This window comes from Halichondria panicea, chromosome 6, assembly GCF_963675165.1.
Source record: "Halichondria panicea chromosome 6, odHalPani1.1, whole genome shotgun sequence".
Taxonomy (NCBI): Eukaryota; Metazoa; Porifera; class Demospongiae; order Suberitida; family Halichondriidae; genus Halichondria; species Halichondria panicea.
In genome coordinates this window covers 6,557,556-6,582,336 of record NC_087382.1, presented here as the reverse complement: position 1 = coordinate 6,582,336, position 24,781 = coordinate 6,557,556, and the positions used below count along the sequence as shown (strand labels likewise).

Below are 24,781 nucleotides of genomic sequence, written 5' to 3'. Positions count from 1 at the left end.
TTTGTCTACGTCAGTAGGGGATCATGTGACTTAGCAAGGCAGGCTCTCTTTTTTCTTTGTCGCTTCCTTCTTTCTTTCTTTGTTCCTCCAATTTTCTCTTCTGTGACAAAGAACAGAAAAAGGAGAGGCTGCGAAGGAGGCTAGTTCGAGCAGCAGTTACACTGAGCAGTATAGTGGGGTGTGGCTGTTTCTTCGCAGCAGTAAATGGGGTGGGGCTGTTTCTTTGCAGCAGTAGAGGGGTGGGGCTGTTTTGCAGCACCAGAAGTGGGGTGGGGCTGTTTTGCAGTGGTTTCAGCGTTGGAACTCCAACAATTTCGTGTCAAGCCATTCGTCTGTCATGCCAATCTTATACGCTGCATATACTGGCGTCTAGGAGAGAGAAGAGATGGAGCTGTGTCTAGAGTTGTCTTTGTCATCTTTTTGTGCAGTTTATATTGTGTTACTAAGACAGTGTTATGTTGCTATGCCCTCGGGATATAAACTAGTTATTACACGTGCACTCGGGATGCATGGAATATATTGCACTCAGCCCTCGGGGCTTACGCCCTCGTGCTTCAGTGCAATATATTCCATACATCCCTTGTGCCCGTGTTATAACTATAACATTTATTTATGGGCTCCTGATAAATCGATGACCATTTCCGGAAGACCTTTGACTTATTGATCGACCTTTGACCTGAACACAGAAGAAATTCAGAGGAGGATGGAACCACTTGACCTTAGTTAGTTAAGGTTACTAAAATAGGATTTCTCCAAACTTCTCTTTCAGACTACTTTAAGTCTAGTTTTAGTGTCTGTAAGTTTTAAAACGTTATTTTGCAGGGGGAGGTCAATTTTATTTCGCCAATTTTGTTCAAAAGCAGAGATACGATCAAAAGTCAGCTCTTGTACTAGCCTCGATATCGTGAGCGGCTTGTTCTCGAGGTCAACACACAACTGGCTTTGACTTTGCGATACAAGTCTCAGAAGATACAAGTATGAGAAAAAGTATATCTCTAATGAAAAGAGTATACCCTGTGACAGGCTCTGGGAAAACCAGACATTTGGAGCAGGCTAAAATGTTGGTGATTAATGTACCAAGTGATAGAACAGAGCATTGCCTACACAATGATATGCTTAGTGTTCACATACCTAGTTTCACCCGAGTTATGCGCATTAGAAACTCGAAGCCATAAATGTAGTATCTAAAAAACGCCTCTCAAAGAGTGTTCAATTAGGAAAAATAAGGTAATAGCGATTGTTTGGACAAGGCGCTTCGATGGAAAGAGTTGGATTTAGAGCACCAGGTTTTACAGAGAGGTAGTAGAAGGACTGTAGATACTTATACGCCAACAACATTTTATTTGAGATTTTACACTGTAGGCACAAATTTAGCTATAGCTCAATACTAAATTCTGCTCCAAATGTCTGGTTTTCCCAGAGCCTGTCACCCCTAATGAAAAAGTATACCATAATTGATGTGATTACAGCGCCGCCATAATTTAAGCGCCACGTCAGCATCAGCATAATTTTAGGCCCTAAAAAAGCGCCAACCATTGCTGGAATTATTTTTTTCTGGCGCTTATAAAAGGCTTGTTTGAGACATCAAGACAATCATCCTGCATCTTTGACTTCCTTCAGTTCTAAACAGTTGTCTAACCCATAGCTACAGTCAATGAATGTTGTTCACGAGCCACTCAGCTCTCAAAGGTGCAGCTAGCAAGTGAAACTGAGCTAGACCACGCCCATTTTCTCTACAAATTCTATACTAGCTGTTGTTGAATATACAATGTAAGCGCCACCATAATTTAGGCGCCAGCTTGGGCTGAACGCAATTTTTTGTGTTCTAAAGATGCGCCACTCAGAAGTGGAATTAATTTTTTCTGGCGCTATAATTACATCAATTACGGTACCCCCTAATGAAAGAGTACCGTAAGACCTCGATTTAAGGCGACCCCCCAAATATGTGACACCCGCGAGCTTCAGCAATTTTCTGACCTCTAAAAGTAGCGACAGCGACAGCTGCGTTGACAATTATTTTTTAATGTCGCGTTCTAAATAGAGGTAAATGTAGCCATTCCCTAGCCTCAATTGTAGCCCACTGGAAAATCAGTGTTTTTAAGCGGCCTGAAGACTCTGTAAAGTTATCTTAGATGTGACACCAGGACTTCAATATAATTTTTCAACCTCCAAAAGAAACAACTTCTGGTTTCGTAATTCTTAAAGTGTTGCTTTAAATCGAGGTCTTACCCCATGAAAAAGTATACCCCTTTGATGGCACTAATATAGCGCCATAACAATAAGTACTTCCAAAATTCGTGCGCGCTGATTCAGATTAATTTGTTGGCTGGGCATGGCGATAACACAAATTATTATGATTTATTAATAATTATATAATTTATGTACAGTATGCACAAGCTTACCCCATGAAATCGTCTTACAAATGTTGCCAGCTGCTGTAGCACCACATGACTCTTCAGATAACCAGGGGAAACAGAATTCCTCAGCAATCTGAAAAAACGTACTACATCCATCCATAGAGATTATCTATGATCCATCATCAATAATATTATGGTGTATTTATTGTGGCCGCCTTCGACCATTGGCACTGGAGGGCGGCTAGTCACCATTCCACGCGTAAACGAGCTAGTCTCGAGAGCGGCCTGGCCACATTAATTATGCCTCGAGGCGTAGCCGCACGAGGGATACGGTAAAGCTGACTGTGTGTGTGTCTGTCTGTCTGTGTGTGTGTGTGTGTATTCCAGCTATAACTGCTCAACGGTTACAATGCGACGAAAACTAACAGCTTCTATAGGCTTCTAGCCACGTTCTCTTGGATTTTGATTCGTGGATTAGCAAACTAAAGCTTCTTTCTCGAGTTATGGCTAGTTTGACTCACATTGAAGGCTGTTGCAGTCTCTTCAGGATCTTTCATAGCATCATCTGTCCGCACAAACTTTCTATTCAACATATGAGTTAGCCTTGCACTCAAGCGCTAGCTTTTTGTTAGCTACAATACTCAGAAAATATCTGTTAAAACAGCTAGCTAGCAGTAGCCATTATTGGACACACCCTTTAATTATTCCTATATGGATGTAATGCGCATGCGCGCTCATTCCCCACGTGTGAGAAAATAATATCCAGATCCAGATCCTCCTGGCAGAATCAAGCCACAAAACACTACCATATAACAATATATAGATAACAATATGCATGTACACAGGTCTTTTCTTCTTAGATATTATATACACTGAACTACAGATCCTGGAAGAATCAATTTTCTTCTTTCTTGAGGTCCTGGTAAGCCACATAATACAATAAATAACAACAATAGATGCATGTAAATAAGTCTTTTCTTCTCAGTGACTTTATATAGATAAGCTAACTTTAATATAAAATTCATTATAGAAACTAATAACACTCTAATACTTTAGAGTGAAAGCAAAAACATGGCGAGAGGCATTAGCACAGCGCCAGCTTGAACACTAGTTTTATTGCAGTACATGTATAAAAATAATAACAGAAGTTTAACTGGGTAAATCTGAATTGCTAATACTAAAGTTACAATACTGTAGATAAGATGAAACTGCTATTGTAGTGGACAGTACAAAAATTTACACACATTTGTACATGTAGTAAGACACTAATTTGTCTATTAGCTTGCAGCTTCTGTAAAATAATTTCTCGTTCACTCCAAAACGTGTGGTCATGCTGTGGGAAGTTGATTTCAACTTTCGTTTCAGACCTGATTGAGCTGATACAAGCTTCTTCATGATTTGACTGTCCATTTCAGAAGCGTCCTATTTTCGAGAAAATTACAAATTATTTGATTTAATAGTACAAAGAATGGGGACATTGAAATGTGCACAAGAATGCATTTTTTGAGCATGTGTACCTTGCTTGAAGCCACGCTAAATCTCTCTATATAATTATCCCATACTAGGCTCGATTCCAGGTCGCACTGGAGTCGGCTAACCCCTACATACAAAATTAATAGTTCTCTCACCTTCATGTGTGTGTGAAGTATCAGCAGTTTACATGACAGAAAAAGCACTTCAGGTTGTGTGCAGTGGATTTTGTACACGAGATCAACAACTACTGCGACAGAACCTTTTACATCGAAAATGCTGTACTTTGTGAGAGGCCACTGTAATTATAAAAACTAGATGTGATACATTGTAGTATGCAAAGATGCGCATGTCTGTGTATACTGAAAATGAACAGCGAAACCAACCTTACTGATATTCAGCAATATCTGAATGATTGTTTTCACCAGTGAGAGGGCAGCAAAACTCCGGTTCATTTGAGTCACCAGATTCAATAACACGTTAACAGCTCCACAGGACACAATCTCTAAAGAGCAACTTGATGACACACAAGTCATGATATCTGTGCAAAATAGACACAACTACGTATTACGGTAACGTCTGGTAATCTACATACAAGTACATGTGCAGTACGTATGTATATGCATTGACATAATTGCATGATCTCCAGCTCACCAAGTGACTTGAGGACGTCAGAAGCAGTCGAGAGATATTTTGACTTCATAAGAGATCTTAAAATCACAGGTAGTTTCTCCCGGATAGAATTTGACTTAGTTGCTGAGTTGGTGGCCTTCATAACCCTACGACGAGCTTCTGATATGATTTGGCTCTGTGACTTTCGTGTTTGCCAACCTTTGAAGTAAGATTGTATACAAATTGCAGCTTTTAGCATATCTTGTCTTTTAATTTGTTGTTGCCTAAACCACCGTTGAATAGTTAGAGCAGTACATTTAATAGAGTTAAATTTCTTTCTTTGCTGAAGCATAATTATTTTACTTCTGAATCGTCTTTGAATACAAACAGCAGCAGTAATCAAGCAGAAAACATTCTGTTGTTTAGCAATTAATCGGCATCGTAACCATTTTTGAATAATAACTATGGCTTTTTTAAGCCTAACATACTTTGAACGAGCCAAGTACATTCTGATTAAGGACTGAATTTTAGTGATAGATGAAATGCAACGCAAATACTGTCGCCTGCACAAAAAACCACGCACATTTTTCTGGATGATTGTAGCAGACTCATTCAAACTGTTAGTTTTTGATGCTAAATACCGTTTAAATTTGTTCTGCAACAATACAACAGCAGATTTAATTCTGCAAAACTTATTGTACACAATTAAGCACCGTACTTCTTTTTGGATAATAACTGCACACTTCCTTAAATGACAATACCTTCTTCTGCACAGAAATGCTCGGGCATAAGCTTGTAGTGTAATGATACATTGGTAAATCTTCACATAAGATTGTCTGGCAATATGCATTCGCCAGAAGGACTGAATCTTCACAGCTGACAGTCGCTGTACTGATCTCTTATAGTATCTTCTAAAAATAGACTGGCACTGGATGACCTGAGCTCGTCTTGACAGAAAGCTTTGTCTTTGAAGATACATACGTATTTGAGCTTGAATTTTTATTGAGGCTGACTTGATTTGGAGATACTTTTTGCGTGCTTGACGTTGTCGAACAACACTCTGGATTAGTATAGCTGCTCGTTTGCTGGCTCGATACTTCTTCTGAGCAAGAGAACGTCGTATGAAAGATTGAACGACAACAATTGAGTTCAAATACTTTCTGTAATTCATACTTCTGTACTGTCTAAAAAACCGCTGAATGGCACTTGCAGCTTTTTTTGTAGCCAAATAGCTTGTTCTGGCTTGGTGACACCTTATGAGAGTTTGAATCTTGATGGCACAAATTTTGTAGTTCAAAAACTTGTACCTAACAACATTTTGGCGGAAAACAGATTGTATCCTTATTGCACACGTTTTGAGATTCAGGAATCTCTTCCTTACCAGATATGTTCTGCAATAGGCTTGGAGAGTGACAACAGATGTGAGTGCTCTCTTGTAAGATTGTTTTGCAAGATAGCCTCGTGCATATGCCTGTAAGCATTTTATTGCCAAAAGGACATGGTGGTAGTGTTTCCTGACAATCCATCCTCGTACAGCTGATTGAATACTAATAATCGCTGATCTTGCTTGAGAGAACTTTTTACGCTGCTGGTAGCACCTTAGAGCTGCTTGAACACAAATAGCTGATGATTGCATTTTCAAATAATGTTTTCTCACAAGGCAACAACGCACCTGGGATTGAACAAACTTAATGGACCGGACTATACGGCGGTAGTATAGACGAGCCAGGAACATTCTGGAGTAAGATTGCAAGGTGATCACAGCAAATAGCATCTGGCCATAATTTTTGCTTGTCAACCGAGAGCGCACAAAAGATTGAGTAGTTACCGCTGACTTTCGCAAAGTCAAATACCTCTTTCTGCTTAAAAATGATCTGATACATGCTTGCATTTTTACTACATTTCGCTTGGAGTTTGTATATCTTCTCTTCTGAATAAAACCACGAACTTTAGCTTGTAAAAAAGAAGCTGCCACATTCTGAGTTATAATTTCCTTACGCTGTTGACTTAGTCTAAAAGCGGCTTGAATAATGATAGTTGAACGACGCAAAAGTAAGTAGTGCCTTCTAATCATAATCGCTCTCACTAGCGATTGTAGTTTGATTATGGATGCTCTTTGTTTCAGGAATTTGCTGCGAGCGAGGTAAGCCCGAAAATGTGACTGGATTAAGAGGATGGCTGAAATGGTACGCTGGTATATGACACGAGTTAACATTCCACGAGAATGAGCTTGAAGAATAATTATTGCTACTCTAAATCGCAAAAACATTTTTCGCTGTTGACACTGACGGACTGCGTTCTGAATAGTAGCGACAGATAGTTTAACCTCACAAAATTTCCTCATTGCAATAAATCTCCTGGCATACGACTGGAGAGAAACGACAGCTGCCCTTTTTCTAAGGTAAGACTTCCGAACTAAAGAGGTCCTAATCCTGGCTTGACACTGAATGACACACGAGCGCAAACACATGTACCTCCTGCGAGCAAAAAAGCATCGAACTGCAGACTGTATAGTTATCACCGAACGACGCAATTGAGCAAATCTCTTCCTGGTCAAAAACATCTTAAAATAAGATTGTAGTGCAATAATTTGTGTTGTAATATGACAGTAACGCTTGCGCTGAAGGACCCCACGTAGTATTGCCTGAATTGAAACAACAGCATTACACACTCGAAGGTACTTTGACCTGGCAATAAAACACCTCACAGTTGCTTGCAATAGAATAGTTCCTCTTTTAACCTGCAAGTACCTTCTTCTACATACTAGCATTCGGAAAAGAGTTTGCAGCTTGACAACAGCACGTTTTTTTTGTGTGTATTTTCTTTGATCTCTAAGTCTGCGGACATGAGACTGAAGGAATATTGCTGTCAACTTTTGTCGCAAGTAGTGCATATGAGTCGAATAAGCTCTAAATGTTCGTTGCAAAAATACTACTGACTGCATTGTAGTTTGATACTTTTTGAGAGCAATCATTTTTCTTGCATTAGCTTGAAGTTTGATGGCAGCGTTTCTAATGATGAGAAATTTTCTTCGGGCTATTGATCCACGAGCATAACGTTGGATAACGGTTGCTGCATTTAGAATGCCTAAATAATTCGTCCTTACGATACATTGTCTAGACCAAGCTTGAATACAAACAATGGCAAGTTTTACTTTGAGGAAACGTTTTTGGGCTATGGACCTTCTTACATGAGTTTGAAGAACAATAACAGCAGATCGCTTTCGTAAGTAATCATTTCGTACAATACACATTCGAGCTGAGGCTTGCAGAATGCAAGTAGCTTTGCGAATTTGCTGGTAACGTGCTTGAGATATCATAGATCGAACGTGTGCCTGAACACGTACCACAGTTTTCACTGTCTTTATATAAACGCTTCGCTCTTGCCTCATAAGCAAAATAGACCTCCATTTTCGCTGCAGCAATGTCGTACAAACTCTGACACGTGCAAACAGTTTTCTCAGGTGAAACATTTTCCAACTAGATTGGATAACTGTTGCAGCTTTATGTTGAGCTACGAGTTGATTTCTTGCTTTCAGTCCTCTAACAAGAGACTGTAAAGTGATGGCAACACACTTTTGCAATAAGAATTTCTTTCTTTCCTTCTTCATTGCAATAGCAGCTCTGCGATAACATTGACTGACAACACAGGCATGTCTTAGATCCGTGTACTGTTTTCGATGGAGATAGGTTCTGAACCTAGACTGTATGGTTACAGCAGCCAATTGAAATCGGTTAATTTGTTTCCTTACTGAGTAGCCTCTGAATGACGATTGAACAATCACACAAGCAGATCTTTTCATCAGGTACTCATGGGTTAGTCGCTGTGTTTTAACTAATCCTCTGTACCGCATCTGAATAACAACACATGACCTTTTCATCTCTTGAAATTTCTTGCGATAGTAGACAGCACGAAACCAATTCTGAATCTTAATAGCAGCCCTCAACACAAGCAACCTTTTCTTTCTTCTGAACCACCGCTGAATAGCAATCGTGTTGCTTTTAAGCTGAAGATATTGTCTCCTGAGTACACAGCATCTGTAGGCAGCTGAAATCTTGGTTGACGCTCGGGCTAATGAAGCTTGAGTTGCAAAAACAGTCAATTTGTTCTTCCACCAATTTTGTATCTTCAGAGTTGCGGCTAAGAGACGTTGGTACTTTTTTCGATGTGACATTGCCCTGTACCATGCCTGAAGTTTAGTTGCTGCTGAGTTCATTAAGACGGTCTTCTTAAGCACTCTGTGCCTCTTCCAAACTTGTTGAATGCATTTTGCTGCCCTGCCCTCTTTTCTAAGTAAGAACAAGTGATGACATAGATAGGAAACGTAAGCGATCACAACCTTCTCGTCTGGCAATGTCTGAGACATGTCTTTGTACTGAGCAAGGAGGGGTATCCCACCAAGTCTGTTGATAGCTTTAGAAAGAGCTTTAAAATTTGATTTTTCATTTGTAAGAAACAACTCTTGTTTTGGGTTAATTCCAGTTGTCGGACTAAAAGAGGCACTCCAGTTAATCTTGCTGCAGCTAAAATTCGCAGGTGATAGGCAACTAGAAGCAATAGATTGAGAGCCACTTGTCTCATCCGATATAAGCTCGAGTGGGAGAAGAGAAGGATGGTAGTGATGGACTAGATAGCACAAAGCACGTCCATCAGAAAACGAGCTGTTGAAATTTGAAACAGTGACTCCATAGATTGCACCAACAGCAGTGCACCATTCTAGGAGAAGTGATAACGTTGAATCAAAGAAAAAACTGGGCTCAAATGACAGGCGTCTCTGATAACGATACTTCTCTTTAAGAAAGGAAATTTCTTCCTTCAGTTCCTCTTCATTTAATGTTACCTTGACCTGTAGAACAAGCAGCAGATTATAGGAGTGTGCACATACATATAAGTGGCTGCATACTATTCTGTGTTAACATTATGTACTGTACATGTACCGTATATGCTACTAATTGTTTTATTTTGCTGGAAGAGGAGCTAGGCTACAATTCGAGAGAGGCCACTGTTCAAGGGCGGCGTTTATTACCTCCAGCTAATTCAACAATAATTAGTTTGTCATCAACAGTTCTTTTCCATAACATGGTATACACTGTACAGTTCAAAAGTTCAGACAGGAGATTACATATGTACAGTGCATCCAGTCTAAAGAGTAGAATACCACAAATTCATGAATATTTGTACATAATTATATGTAAATATCTCAGAACATTTTTAAGAAAATGTGCTGGTACTATTGTGTAGGTGAAAGAACAAGCTACAATATATCCAAATTTTTTCCATGGAAACATAAGGTGGTGGGTTTGCAGTGACTAATAAAACAGTAAACAAATGTTATAGTGGGTAATCGGTTAGGGAGAGAAAAGACCAACGATTTCCGGCTAAGGTCTGGGACTTTGTCACAACATCTATAGATAAATTGGCCATCTTATGGAAGGTTTGATATTGCTTACATATCTACACATCCTCCACAGTACTCAAAATTGCTAGTTTTTAGTGCCGTTTCGGTTAGGGAGAGATTTGAAGAAAATCTAACGGCTAAGGTCTAAAAACTAGAGCACTAAAGTGCAAACCCTCGGCTGGTGACATGATTATAAAGAAACCAGAAGACTGATATAATGCAGTGCATATAGTGATGTTGCTATCATCATCATGCATGACTTGCACAGCAACTCAGGAGCAATAAAACTAAACCAGACTGGAGGCATGCTGAAACATTTGAGAACATGTAGTAGTACTATAGATAGATTGGATTAGGATCACAGCAAAGAAGCCTGGAGTCTCAGAGAAGTATGGCTCCAGGTCCTGCATGGATCCCTGTCAGCTAAAGCAAGCTTTCTACTTTAGTGACCCTGTCCCATTGTTCCTGGTATATACAGCTTTCTACTTTAGTGACCCTGTTCCATTGTTTCTGGACCTGGTACAGGATCACTTCAGTTATAAGTAACGCATGTGCAAGTTCTGTTCAAGCTACATTTTGCTCGCTTTTATTAGACAACAAAGCTTTAACACCGAAAGCTGCCACTATTAGAAGTACTGACTTGTTGTGTGGAGGCTACCCATGCTGTAAACGCAGTGCTAGAGCATCCAGGTAAGCAGACCCAGTCACAAGCTTCTTAGCTTTTGCTCGTTTTTATTTGACAACGAAGGTTTAACATGAAATTCTGCCACTATTAAAATTAATAACTTGTTGTATGAAGGCTATCCATGCTGTAAACGCAGTGCTGTGGCATCCAGTTGAGTAGATTCACCTGTCACAAACAAACAAACAAACAAACCAAACGACTACTATAACCCGTGGCCGCCCACGCGCCTCGGGTTAATTACACAAAGTAAGCTTGAATAAAATAATTGTCTAACTTTTGATAAGAAAAACTTGTCCAGAAAAACTTTATTTCCGGAGATAATTAATTTTATACACAATTTTGTACAATCAACCCGTTTTCATGACATCACGGTCCAAAACCGCAAGTGTGACGTTTGTGTCACGTGGCACGCGGTAACCTCGTGTTACTTTGGTGCGAAACCAGATTGTAGTATAGAAAGCTAGAAAGAATGGAAGTATACTGCTTGCTACTTTTTTTGTCTGTTATAAAAGGCGTTCGGTTTTATGACGTTGCTGTATCTGCTGTGGGTGGTGGTGGGAGGGTAGTGCTCTATCTAGAGACCAACAACCATGACCCCAACTGTGTGGCAGTCTACCTTCGGTCCTCATATGTCAGTGAAAAGTTGGGTCACCTCGCTAGGGAAGATGCTGCCTACCTAGCTCCCCTGCTACGATCAGGCTTGTTTGCAACAGGGTAAGTATACTTTTATTGCTGAATATCATTTATGAAGTGTTGATCACAGCGTTATTACTGGAGCTGTGTACAGTCAGGGCGGAAATCGGAGATGGTCTTCTTCTGTGTGTGATGTGCGTGTGTCTGTGTTTGGTCAGCCAGACAGTCTGAGGACTGTGCGAGAGAGGCTGTTTACACTGCATGGAGTCCAGGTTGTTATTATTTCTATTTTAAACAGTATATTATTACAGTTGGTCACTCCATCACCTCAGCAGTCTCCACCGTGTCCTCCTACTGTGACCATAGCAGAATGTGACAGAAGAGAATCTTTTGCCGAATATCAGAGACTAGACGATGACAAACAATTTACAGAACCTCCATCCCCTAAGCGCCGACGTATAGACCCTGACAGTGACATTAAGAGACTTGACAGTGACGTAATTATTGTTCCCCCCCCTAGACCAGACTCTACAGACAGTGACGTTACGAGACTTAACAGTGACATTACGAGACTTAACAGTGATGTACTTATTGCTTCCTCCCCTAGGCTAGACTCTACTGACAGTGACGCTACAACACTTAACAGTGACGTACTTATTGATTTCTCCCCTAGACCAGACTCTGACGCTACAAGACTTAACAGTGACGTACTTATTGATTCCTCCCCTAGACTAGGCTCTACTGACAGTGACACTACAACACTTAACAGTGACATACTTATTGTTCCCCCCCTCGGCCACGACAAACTGATACAAGTGATTCTGACGCAACAGAGCCCCTTCCAGATCCCTAGTCTGTACATGGAAGTAATGGTGTAGTTGCAAACATAATTATTTTTGTTGCTGCGTTATATATTAAAAAATGTGATCAGTCCTTACTACCTACTCTTCTATGTGACTTGTATAACTTTACAATACTATCTACATTTTCTGTTGTATATCCCTCTCTATATGCTGTTTCATAGTCCTTGCTCTTTCGAAAGAATTTTTTAATCATGTCTTTTGTTGCTGTGTCCAGTCCTATGGGTACTTAGTCGTACAATACTTCCATTTGCATGTGCTCGTGTGTATTTTTTGGCCTGGCACCAGCATCTCTCAATGGGATTTTAGTTCATAGTGAAACTTTGGTACAAATGTATGTACACACATGTCCTTTACTTTCAATTAGTTCGCTCAATATCGGTTTACTACTTTTAAAATCTTCGTATGTTTTTAATCTTGCCGTCATGTCTCTAGCCAGCCACCATTCCTTGCGTACAGACTCCCCTCTCCTCTAATACTATCTTCATTCCTTTAGGCGTCCCGTTCGGAAGATTCATCTCCTGAACCTCACCATTATGGAAAGTTGGTCTCATTACTGGCTGTTTGCCTCCCGGGTTTACGTTCATTGCATCTGCGTTGAGTGCATCGTTTGCCTTCTTCATGTGAGATGGTGCGTTGTCAAATATAAATAGTGCTGTAGTGTTAGGATATTTATTCTCGAAAATTTTTATTAACTTGTTCTATCATATGTTTGTTGGACAATTTCATTGGCTATCTATTTATAGTTTACTGTCATTACGTAATGTTATGTATGCCATGTGCGTTGAGAAGTATCTCACTGTGAAAATCGAAATAAGTGTTAACGTTTGAACTATCTAATATAATCCTAGTCAGCAGTAGCACCTCAGTGCATGGAATAGCTCTCTCTCCGAAATATTACATGGTCCTTCGAGCCGGATAGAGCTACTAAGCTGTGAAGAGCCGTTTAGAGAAACTTCCAAAATTAAAGAACGTGACCTCCAATGGCGGAAGAACTAACGCGGAAGAGGAGAGTGAGAGGCGGCCACAAGGCGTCCGCCACTAGGATAATGACGAGAGTAGAGGAGATGCTGAGCTCTGGAGATGAACCACAACGAGCTGTGTTGAACCAGTTAAGCATGAGCCTCAAGGAGAAGCTGGAGGAGATTAAGCTACTGGATGCTGAGATTCTGACGCTTGTGGGAGATGATGAACTGGAGGATGAGATTGGGCGAGCTGACAACTACAAGGAGCGTGTCTACGCCAGCCTGATCGAGATTGAGGCTCCAGTGACATCTCGGGTCCCTGCAAGGACTACACCCGCAATGGGCTATGCCAGCAGTAAGGTCAGACTACCTAAATTATTGATTAAGCCTTTCAATGGGATTTTAACTCAATGGACTCCCTTTTGGGACTCGTATAAGTGTGCAATTCATGAGAACCCCGAGCTTTCAAAGGTTGATAAGTTAAATTATTTGAGGTCTATGGTGTCTAATACGGCCCTCGAGGCAATATCTGGTTTGACCCTCACAGATGCTAATTATGACGAAGCGATCGATCTATTGCAAAAGCGATTTGGTAATAAACAACTTATCATAAATAAACACATGGAGCAATTGCTACATGTCGATGGGGTGGCCTCCCAGAATGATACCAAAGGGATCAGACAATTGTACGATGTGATCGAATCGAACGTACGAAGCCTCAAATCGTTAGGGGTCAGTGCCGAGTCGTATGGATCGTTGTTATCATCTGTTTTAATGAGTAAGCTACCGTCCGAATTGAGATTAATCGCTAGTCGAAAGTTTGGAGACAGTGAAAGTTGGGATTTTACAGAGCTATTGGGTGTAATTGAAGAGGAGGTTCAGGCTCGAGAACGGTCGACAACACGGGCGAATTCTGAACCCACACGGGGAACTGAAACCCGTCGACCAAAGGAACACCCGACTGGAGCGGCACTATTTACCGAGACCACCACACTCAAATGCTGCTTTTGTGAACGAGAGCATGCTTCGCAAGATTGTCGAACGGTTGCAAGCATTGAGTCTCGTCGCGAGGTTATCAGAAGAACTGGTAGATGCTACATATGTCTTGGAAAGGGGCATGTGTCCCGGAACTGCCGCAGCCGAATCAAGTGTCGTAGTTGCAAAGGAAGGCATCATGTCGCGATATGTTCAGGCCAACCTAGGCGAAAGGCACCAGAAAACAAACAACAGGAATCACCTGGTACAGGAGGGCTCGACCCTGAAGCCCCCCTTTCCAGCTACCAAAAACGGGATTATTATGGACGTATTCTAGTAAACCTGTACTTCTTCAAACAGCAAGAGCCACTGCATACAATCCAGACTGTCCGTCAACCTCTTTGAGTGTTCGAATGGTGATGGATACTGGCAGCCAGAGATCATACATTACAAACAGTGCGAGGAGCCGACTCGAGTTGACCGCTGCAGGAGAACAACGTATGACTATCATGACATTTGGGTCCGCCCAGAATGGTGACAGTGTCTGTGAATATGTAAAACTAGGGCTCAAGCTGAAGAATGGGGAGACGCAAAATCTCTCACTGTTCACTGTACCTACGATCTGTGAGCCGTTAAAGCCTCATCCCCTCGTTGACTATAGAAGGACATATCCACACTTGAGTGGATTAGAGTTTGCTGACGATCCGGAAGACGCTGAGACAATCCATGTGGATATGCTAGTTGGGTCTGATCACTATTGGGACCTCGTAACCGGAGCACTGCAGAGAGGAACAAACGGGCCAGTTGCCATCGAAACGAGACTCGGATGGGTTCTCTCTGGTCCTATTTCCACTCCGAGTATGGATTCTCACGGTTTAATAACACATTCGCTGCACATCACTTGTGAAGGATTTGAGGAAAAGATGCTGAATGACACGATGAGATCGTTTTGGGAACTGGAATCCTTTGGAATCCCAAACACAGATCGATCACTGTACGATAAACTTCGTGACACAATAGAGTTTCGTGAAGGAAGGTACGAAGTTCAACTTCCATGGAAGGCACCGAGACTGGACCTTCCCAACAACTACGCGCTTAGTTTGAAGAGATTGAAGGGGTTGCTTCGACGCCTCCGACACGACCCAGATGTACTACGCGAGTATGACATGGTGATCAAGACGCAGTTTGAGCAGGGGATCGTTGAATTAGTAGAGGATTTGGCAAACAGGCCCGATGTACACTATTTACCTCATCATCCAGTAATCCGAAAGGATAAAACGACCACGAAAGTGCGAGTGGTCTACGATGCCTCGGCCAAAACGAGTGGGCCCTCTCTCAACGACTGTCTGGACCAAGGACCGAAATTCGATCAAAAAATCCTTGACATTCTTTGTCGGTTTAGAACCCATCGAGTTGCTGTAACAGCCGATATCGAAAAGGCGTTTCTTATGATATCTGTGGCAGCTAAGGATCGAGATTTCTTGCGGTTCTTGTGGGTGGACGATGCAGTTAAGGACGAGCCGAGAATTGTTGTGTATCGGTTCGCTAGAGTGGTATTTGGGGTGAATGCCAGCCCCTTCTTGTTGAACGCCACCATCCGACACCATCTTGAAATACACGCGGACACACACCGTGAAATTGTTTCCAAGGTGATACGGTCGATCTATGTCGATGATATTGTAACAGGTTCACAATCAGAAGAGCAAGCTTATCAGTTGTACAGTGAAGCTAAAACCTTGCTGAAGACAGGTGCATTCAACTTGCGAAAGTTTTACACTAATGCAACGAGATTGCAAGCTAAGGTGGACCTCGAGGAGTCGGCACAGCATCAAGATGAGCCTAAGCCAATGGAAACATATTCACAGTCCACACTGAGTGGCAATGGAGAACTTTGCGATGCTGAGCAAAGAATTCTTGGATTGAAGTGGAATATCACCTCAGATCAGATTATCTTCTCATTAGCCGATTTGGCTGAACAAGCCCGAAGACTGGAGCCCACCAAAAGGAACGTCATCAGCCTTATCGGGAGGGTGTATGACCCATTAGGATTCTTGGCCCCAATTGTAGTGAGATACAAGGTGTTCATGCAGTCTTTATGCAAGGCCAAGATTGGCTGGGACGAGAAAATACCGGAGGCCTCGATAACGCAGTGGAGCAAACTCGTGTTGGCTTTGGAAGATGCGCAGCCTTTGACAATTCCTAGATGCTACCTGGAAGCTGTGCAAGGTGAAGTGCTTTCCTATCAGCTTTGCGGCTACTGTGATGCCTCACTGTCAGCGTACGCTGCAGTTATCTATTTGTTGATTGAGACCAAAGACAAGACTCACATGCGGTTTGTGGTTGCCAAAACGAGAGTGGCACCTTTGAAGAAACAAACTGTACCTAGACTTGAGCTTCTCTCAGCAGTATTGCTCGCAAGATTAATGAACACGACAAAATTGAGTTTGAACCCAGAGATTGAGATATCCTCCTTTCACTGCTTCATTGACTCCCAAGTCGCTCTATGCTGGATAAGAAATATAGGAAAGTCATGGAAGCCGTTCGTGCAAAACAGAGTGTCAGAAATTCGAAACCTGTTCCCAGTTGAGTGTTGGAATCACATACCAGGCGTTGAAAATCCTGCTGATGTGCCCTCAAGGGGAACTACACCTCTCGAATTATTGGTGAACAAATTGTGGCGAGACGGTCCTAGCATGCCATTTAGGTATTCTGACAAAGCAACCGATGACGACCTTCCCTCGGAATGCCTCGAAGAGCTCCCGGCAAGCGAGAAACGAGCCGTACATGGTCTTTTGACAATCGAGGAGTCTTCTGTTACGAACCTCATTCAGGTCAATAATTTTAGCGATATCAACAAACTTGTCAATGTTCTCACCTACGTATTGAAGTTTTGTTCCTATATGAAGAGACTCATATCTCTTACCACAGTTTGTAAAAATGAAAGAATGATTGCCGAAGTACTCCTAATAAAGGAAGCACAACTGTTGCTGAGAGATCACAAGAATTTCTTAATGTGGGAGAAGCAGTTGTTCCTTTTCGAAGATGAACATGGAGTTTTGAGAAGTCGAGGGAGAATTGCCAATGCAACTTTACCATACTCGACCAAGCACCCTATTATTTTGCCGAGTGACCATCCTCTGACAACAATGTATATCCGTCAATCTCATAGTCGAGTGCTACACAACGGTGTAAAGGAGACCCTCACCGAACTCAGGTCACGATTCTGGGTGATAAAGGGAAGAAGTGTAGTCAAGCAAGTTCTTCACAGTTGCAACACCTGCAGACGACACGAAGGAATGTCCTGCCGAGTACCACCACCCCCCCCACTGCCTACTTTTAGAGTTCAAGAAGCACCACCCTTTACGAGCACTGGTGTTGATTTTGCTGGACCATTGTACGTCAAGCATCCTGGTGGAGTGCAAACGAAGGTTTGGATAGTATTATACACTTGTTGTGTTACCAGAGCTATCCACCTGGACCTTGTGAGTGACATGTCGGCACCCACATTCATACGAAGTTTCAAAAGGTTTAGCGCGAGGAGAGGCTTACCTGCAATGATGATATCTGATAATGGCAAAACTTTTGTAGCAGCAGCCAAGACCATCAAGAGGGTCGTATCCAGCCCAGAAGTACAGAACTATCTGGAAGGAACTGGTTGTGAATGGAGATTCAATGTCCCAAGGGCCCCATGGTGGGGAGGCTTGTTTGAACGACTTGTCAGATCGACTAAACGTTGCTTGAGGAAGGCTTTAGGTCAAGCCAAGTTTTCGTATGACGAATTGCTGACTGCCTTGGTAGAGATTGAGATGGTGCTAAACTCTAGACCACTCACCTACATTTCTGCAGATGATTTGGATGAACCTCTCACACCTTCACACCTGCTTGTTGGCCGACGACTTATGAGCTTTCCGGACCACCTATTTTGTGACGAGGATACTGATTGCGAAGTAGACAGTTACCAACTAAATGCTCGATTGAAACATCTTAATTACTCATTGGATGCCTTTTGGAAAAGATGGAGAAAAGAATATTTGGTGGAATTGCGCGAAGCGCACCGTCACTATCGCAGTAATGGAGAACCACAAATCACTGAAGGTGACGTTGTTGTTGTTTACTCAGATGCCCAACCCCGTAGCTTTTGGAAGCTCGGAAGAATTGAACGACTACTAGTTGGAGCCGATGGCCAAATCAGGGCAGCTAGTGTTAGAATCAGTAACAAGGGACGCACATCAGTAATGAACAGGCCCATCCAGCATTTGTACCCACTTGAGGCGGCCCCACCAGCTGATCCTGTGTTGGACGATCCTGCATTGGAACCCACTGACGACAGCAAGAATCCCGACCAATCAACTAACGTTTCGCTGAGACCAAAGAGGTCTGCTGCTGCATTAGCTCGTGACCGTATTCTAGCACAGGCAGCCTCTGATATGGAATTCGACACTGATAATGGAATTTGACAAATAATGAATATGAACATGTGAACACATAAAACGTTTTAATTGTTAGCCTTTACACATTTTAGTTGACCACGTAGCGTGTCAAAGTGGGGAGTGTGTTGGACAATTTCATTGGCTATCTATTTATAGTTTACTGTCATTACGTAATGTTATGTATGCCATGTGCGTTGAGAAGTATCTCACTGTGAAAATCGAAATAAGTGTTAACGTTTGAACTATCTAATATAATCCTAGTCAGCAGTAGCACCTCAGTGCATGGAATAGCTCTCTCTCCGAAATATTACAATGTTGATTTTTCCAGAAACCTTGACTTTGATGCTCAAGATATTCTCTCGCTTCTTCTCCATTGTGTCGTAAATATCCATCAACCTCATCAATGAAGTCCGAAACCATTAATGCCTGCCCCAGTGACTTCTGTTTTAGTACTTGCATTCGTTCGTCAGCCCAGTGGAAGGACTGATCAGCATTGGCAAAAAAAGTTGACTCATCATGGAATATTCAAACTATTGGCCGCTCATTACTCAATGGTGTGCTTCTGTCGAATTAGACGTGGATCCAATTCTTCCATTAAGGTGCAATAATTGTTTCGTGCTTCAACAACGTCCTCTCGATTGTGTCCATCGAAGTACGCCCCTTTGCTAAACTGTTTATATGAAAATCCCAGTTTTCGCAACCACGTTGATACTGTTTGCTCACTAACTTTGATGTTTTGATCTTCCTCGATCCACTTACAAAATTGTGTCAAAGTCAAATTCGGCTCACCCTTCCTGTACCCATTCTGCCGGACATATTTAGTGGCCTTAATACAAAATTGCTCGTCGTTTATGAGTGACATGACCTTTGAATGACAACCCCTTTTGGAGGACAGTACTTCTACAAGATCGTCTTCATCTACATCCACAACACAAGAGACATTCCCAAATAAATCGAATACATTCGTTGCCCATCTCCTTATTACTTTAGCACTAAATCCTGAGAACTTGCATGCTACTCTAGTAGCCTCAATGACGCCCATTTTATCGGTGGTTATACATTGCCCAAATATTACTAGTGCAAATGCTTTCTGCACTTCAAGTGTGGTGTTTTTGTCGATATACTGTTCGAGTCTTCTGCCACCTTCTTTATATACACAGCGCTTCATTGACCTCAGATTGCTGCAGTCCGCCTCTGCAGTACTTACTCGGGTCACCTGCTGCTTAAAGGTGTGTCGTACGCCTTAGTAGAATCACCTCTTGGAGATGTTCGTTTCAACTCCTGAGTTATGGACACTACAGCTCAGCTACTGCAGTGTCTTTTGGCTGGTAGTTGGTTGCTGACATCAGTCAGCAGATATGGCCGCTCACTGCAAACTGCAGGTAAAAGTAGCGTTTGCGCTCCTCAGCCTCATTACAGCGTTTTCATACTGTTGGCTGGGCTTATTGAAATATCAATTTCATGTATTTGCACAAATGAATGAGATATACTTTTCTACTCTTTAGACTGGATGCACTGTATACAAAATGCATATACAATTAGATATACCCTTTGAAATTTAAACCTTACACACATAAGCAGAGCATGTACATAGTGGGACCATATACGGTGGCCCTGAGCGTTACTATTAGTTCACCTTAGCTACTTGATACTTCGCCTACCTTAGCTACTGAGTAGTTCGCCTACCTTAGCTACTGGGTAGTTCACCTACCTTAGCTACTGGGTAGTTCGCCAACCTTAGCTACTGGGTAGTTCGCCAACCTTAGCTACTTCGAAGTTGACCTTTGAACTGTATGTTAATGCTGCTGCTGGAGCCATGCGACTCAATATAAATGAGAGCTCCATGTATATATACCAGTACTGAGGATTATCTGCAGCCGGTTAGTGCTACCCTACGCCTATGGGTAACAGCAATGCAAGATGAGAGTACCACACTTGATTCATTTGGAAGTTACATGTTATTCACAATACTAGCTAGTCTAAATGCTTGGGGCAATAGAGCTAGGATTAAGAGACCTTTTTCTTCTCTTCCCCCTCCCCTCTGAGAAAAGGTCTGGCCCCAGACTAATACAACACATGCAGTTCAAGTTGTTCACGTTTATATCTCCTAATCCCATCGCAGCACAAGAATTCTGTACTATACAATGGTTCTGGTGTGGTACTCTAGTCTTGCATTGCTGTTAGATAATCCTCAGTACCTGTATACGTGCTATGTAGCTCTCATTATTGATCTCTAGTCGCTATGTACAGTACGGCTACAGCAGCATTAAATAGAATTAACATGCGGTTCAAAGGTCAATTGCGAAGTAGCTAAGGTAGGTGAACTATCAAGCAGCAAAGGTAGGTGAACTATCAAGTAGCTAAGGTAGGCGAACTATCAAGTAGAACTACCCAGTAGCTAAGGTAGGTGAACTACCCAGTAGCTAAGGTAGGCGAACTATCAAGTAGAACTACCCAGTAGCTAAGGTAGGCGAACTACTCAATAGCTAAGGTAGGCGAAGTATCAAGTAGCTAAGGTGAACTAATAGTAACGCTCAGGGCCACCGTAACCATAGGCTCTGTACACACACTAGAGGTCAATTTAAGTGCTTTTTCTGCTTTGCAACTTTTTTCAGGTGAATTGAACGGTACGGAACGGGAACTTTTATATGAGGGCTACTTCTTACTTAAAAGGCGCTTCTATCTACATGTATATGCTGTAGAGCTGGTAAGCTCCAACCAGCTAAAAGTTAGCATTTTCCATGTACATGTAGAAGTCCCAGGCATACTTGTCCACCACATAAAGCATAAATGAATTAAGCCATAATTGATCACATAACTTCCAGGGTCAAACTCAACGCAAATAGACTTTATATACATGTACCTTAAAGTGAAAAATGATGGTCCACAAAAGAGCAAGGCTTTTTTCTCTGTGACCGTCAGCAATACTCTCAGCTGTAACACCAGCTGGAAGACTCACATATCTCTTTAGCTTCGTCAGAGCAACTTGGACATTGTGAAGTTTCTGAACAATGAGTAAACTCCTATGCAACAACTTCATTGACATGTACATGTACTAGCAGTCATAATGTTAGTGCAGACAAATACAGTAAATACGTTGGGATCGAGGCTTTGGTACAATACAGTGAAAATAGCAATGAAAAATGCTTCTATATGTATGATATTATCCTATGGATACTGAAGATTATCACTCGTCTGTGCCAGTAACTGCACGAGTGCCTGCAAGGCACGAGTGACAGTTACTAGGCACAGACGAGTGATAATGATCCTTGACAATGTGATGTACATACACTATAATTTAATTTACATACCTGCATCTTAGTAGGGCCTTGTAGTCTTAACTGTTTGGATAGTCCCCAGTCACCAAGAAGTAGCTCAGTGAGACGACTATCATCAGGTAAAAGCAGTGTGCATGCAGTTATTACATGTGCATATATATAGCGTACATGCATGTAAGCACGTAATTTTTGGAAATTTATGTTGAAAAAAGTTACAGTACATGCAAATACTCACGTTAATCTAACACCATCTCTGAGATCAACAGCTAAGTTGGTGACAGTAAAGTCATACTCATCGAGTGTTGTCTGCAACAGGACAAATACTTACTCTGGCACGCACAATTAATATATACACAATGCTTACTTGAATGTGTGTAGCTGTATAGCCCATTAGGGCTAAGTGCCTGACAAAGTCGCCTTCCCCAGCCAAATGCTTGCGAGAAAAAGACTGTAGGAGCTCACGGCTTGACTAAAACCAAGAATTCACAGTTTAGTATTGCAGTTTATACATGCATGTACTACATGCATGTATATATTATACACAACGGATTCAAGTTGTATACATGTACATGTACCTTGATAACAGAATCTTTCTGGAAAAGACAGGGATCATAGTCAATAAGGCGGGTAAGTTTGGCATGATCTAACAGCAACACCAGTAACAGAAACTTTTTTAGTATGAACTGTGACATGGCATGGTTGAATCCTGAAGGGAAATAATTATAATTAAACAATGATTTTGTTGTACAAACCTTCTTTAAAACCCTTCCCAGTTGCATAGTGGTGGGCAATTTGCTTGTTATACAACAACCGGTGCACAATGAACTGTCCTAAGGCCTCCTGAAACTCCTCAATGCCTGTGCAAGATGACATAGGGAGTACCTCTCCAAACACCGTCTGCAGAAAGGGAAAAAGTACAGTATACTAAGCAAGATAATATTTATTATGGAGAATTAGGGTGAACACCTATTTTATGGTTAGAACAAAGTTAGAGAAAAAACAGCAACAAATTTTACAACAAACATGTAAAAACAGGTTACATGTACCTCACGAAAATACACTCACTAATTTTTTTACTATTATAATTATGTTATTCATTGCCTTTCCTACTGCAGGTATATACATGTAGAAGCATCCCTAGAAAAACGTACATTGTAACATGTACATGACGATGTACGTACCTCTAGGCCAATCTTTAGCCAAACTGGATTGTACGTGCGCAGGAGTGTGTGCACTAAATCCTGTTTCACACCAACATCATTGATAGGATTTCTATCCTTATGGAAACACAGTCTTTGGCACTCGATTTCAACCTAACAAAAGCATTGAAAATGAATGTGACAAATGTTAACAATGGCATCACAAGTTACATGTAGAACAATTTCTAGGACTCACTTCAAGCCTACCAATAACCAGTGACAAAGGCTGCGATTGGTACAAAAGGCTAGCAGCTCTTCTCACTCGAGACAGTGTGCGATGACCGCTGATCGGAAGTTGCTGAGTACATTTAGGAGGTTGGTGATCACAAGAGCTCCGTTTAGTCGTCATTGGGTTAGTAGATGTGAGAACGTCAAACTCAACATGGCTTTTGATGGCTACGTATGTACATGTACAGTGTTAAAGATAATGTACGGAAATTATAACTACCTTGTTGGCTTTTAACCGGTAACACATGACCACAGTCATCTTGGGGAGCAAGGAGAAAGTTCAGCCATCGCACAAAAGCTGTAGAAAGAATAAACTGTCTAATACAGCCCCGTTCACACCAGGTATTTTTTCAAGAATGGCTACAATGCTGTTTCTTTGTGTCCCGATATTGTTGACTTCATTACTTGTTGGCCCGTATTATACAAAAACTTAGCTTATAAACAGTTTACCAAGTGCTAACAAGTACAAGACAATCGACGTATTATAACTATAATTATTTATATGCATGTACATGACTATTGTACCTCTCTCCTGTTTAGCTGCCCAGTGCTCATCATAGAGGTTTTTTTTTGTAGCATAAGGGAGACGTTGCACAGACTCACAACAAAAAGTAGCTGTCTTAGAGGCACTGTGAAGTTTCAACTTTTTCGGGGCAGTTCTAGGTTTTGAGAAACTTCCTTGGTGATCAGACTTTGAATCTAACAGCACAGTACCTGCAGCGCGAATTTGCTCACAACTTGCATTGAAAGCAGTTTACTATTGAAGTCTACGAGGGTGCTCTAGTGGTACCAATTCCATCCGTGTTAATTCAGCTTCTAAACCACGAAAACCCAGGGAACTTGTTGTGTCCAATGCATACATATACAACTCAGAGACCCCCAATACTGATTTGTATGCTCCCTGATGGTGAGTATCAATCCTTTAACATACAAAAAATACAATCCTGATTGTTGTGACGTAGCTAGGTACACAGAGCACTTTTTCCCATAGGTACCGTAATTGATGTAATTATGGTGCCAGTGTAGTAAGATTTGTGTTTAAATAAGCTTCAAATACGTGGGGTTCCAATCCCTCTCACTTCTATATACAATCTAGTATTAAAACACTGACGACAAAGCACCTTTCTTCATTGATTTCACATTATGCTGTTTTCTTATATGTCTCTCGGTGAGACTTAGTCCGTGTGTCTTTTTTCTTGCATTAATGCCATCTGACTTTTGAATAGGAAGACAATTTTCTTTGTCTTCCATAATGTTAACCTATGGACTGGACATGAGTAAATCATGGGTACATCACACATTATAGATCACATCTACTATATATGAAATTCTGTTGTTGTAAAACAATGTTGCCTTACTTACCTCAGCTCCAGCTAGCTAGCTGTATTGACGTCCCACCCAGTTGAATCTGAAGCTCAAAGACAGACAATAAAATTTCAAGACGACTGCAAGTCATGTATTTGAATCAAGGAATCTGATTGGTTGGCACAGTTTATAAGTATTACGACATCCCTAGTCTCACGAATACGCCGCCCTCTCTGGTTTAAAGGTCGACTGCTGACTTGGACCTTATCTAGGACCGTACCGAGTGTGGGGATCCGACAGTGGGTTCCAGAAACCTAGTACCTATCAAGACAAAATTATGAAATACTGGAAGAAAGTGTTTGCAGTTGCTGTGGCTACAATGGGGT

The 24,781-nt window shown here is 41.6% G+C and overlaps 3 protein-coding genes across 11 annotated transcripts in view; 1 reads left to right on the top strand and 2 right to left on the bottom strand.

Moving 5' to 3' along the window:
* The window catches only part of LOC135336826 (translation factor GUF1, mitochondrial-like), a 33,267-nt gene extending 30,679 nt beyond the window's left edge, over positions 1-2,588 (bottom strand). For 3 of the 4 annotated variants that reach the window (XR_010394945.1, XR_010394946.1, XM_064532704.1), the window contains exon 1: positions 2,403-2,586. Coding sequence is in view for 2 of the 4 variants with exons in the window: in XM_064532704.1 (XP_064388774.1) it covers positions 2,403-2,513 (111 nt within the window). In the remaining 2 variants the exon portion in view is untranslated. Of the gene's footprint in view, positions 1-2,402 lie in introns of all 4 variants that reach the window. The other variant, XM_064532705.1, reaches the window with a different exon arrangement.
* Positions 2,589-3,294: 706 nt separating this feature from the next.
* Positions 3,295-24,555, bottom strand: LOC135336820 (abnormal spindle-like microcephaly-associated protein homolog). 2 transcript variants are annotated; one of them, XM_064532691.1, is made up of 16 exons: positions 24,453-24,555; positions 24,212-24,350; positions 23,616-23,804; positions 23,311-23,388; positions 23,059-23,258; positions 22,845-22,976; positions 22,416-22,560; positions 22,239-22,369; positions 22,028-22,132; positions 21,899-21,969; positions 21,697-21,772; positions 21,249-21,389; positions 4,482-9,285; positions 4,214-4,368; positions 3,986-4,126; positions 3,295-3,779 (listed from the first exon to the last, which is right to left on the bottom strand). In XM_064532691.1, exons 2-16 carry the CDS (start codon positions 24,339-24,341, stop codon positions 3,594-3,596), a joined length of 6,684 nt encoding a protein of 2,227 aa, XP_064388761.1. In that variant the 5' UTR covers positions 24,342-24,350; positions 24,453-24,555; the 3' UTR covers positions 3,295-3,593. The 2 variants fall into 2 exon arrangements, with proteins under 2 accessions (XP_064388761.1, XP_064388760.1); XM_064532690.1 differs by having other exon boundaries at positions 24,212-24,357; positions 24,453-24,553.
* Positions 10,000-18,627, top strand: LOC135336821 (uncharacterized). Of its 5 annotated transcripts, none has more exons than XM_064532695.1 (3): positions 10,000-10,527; positions 10,637-11,236; positions 11,286-18,627. In XM_064532695.1, the coding sequence occupies exon 3, from the start codon at positions 14,369-14,371 to the stop codon at positions 18,410-18,412; it is 4,044 nt and encodes a 1,347-aa protein (XP_064388765.1). In that variant the 5' UTR covers positions 10,000-10,527; positions 10,637-11,236; positions 11,286-14,368; the 3' UTR covers positions 18,413-18,627. The 5 variants fall into 5 exon arrangements, with proteins under 5 accessions (XP_064388765.1, XP_064388764.1, XP_064388763.1 ...); XM_064532694.1 differs by having other exon boundaries at positions 10,000-11,236; positions 11,286-11,427; positions 11,491-18,627; XM_064532693.1 differs by having other exon boundaries at positions 10,000-11,236; positions 11,286-11,427; positions 11,488-18,627.
* Positions 24,556-24,781: the final 226 nt, after the last annotated feature.

What these genes read in the sequence shown, in the direction of transcription:
- LOC135336821 (XM_064532696.1), top strand. Translation starts at nt 14,369, where the DNA reads ATGGTGATGGATACTGGCAGCCAGAGATCATACATTACAAACAGTGCG.
- LOC135336820 (XM_064532691.1), bottom strand. Translation starts at nt 24,341, where the DNA reads ATGGAAGACAAAGAAAATTGTCTTCCTATTCAAAAGTCAGATGGCATT. An exon ending in GGCTAAAGATTGGCCTAGAG is followed by an intron (nt 22,561 to 22,844) that starts GTACGTACATCG and finishes CCCTTTCTGCAG; the next exon opens with ACGGTGTTTGGAGAGGTACT. An exon ending in ATACAGCTACACACATTCAA is followed by an intron (nt 21,970 to 22,027) that starts GTAAGCATTGTG and finishes GTCCTGTTGCAG; the next exon opens with ACAACACTCGATGAGTATGA.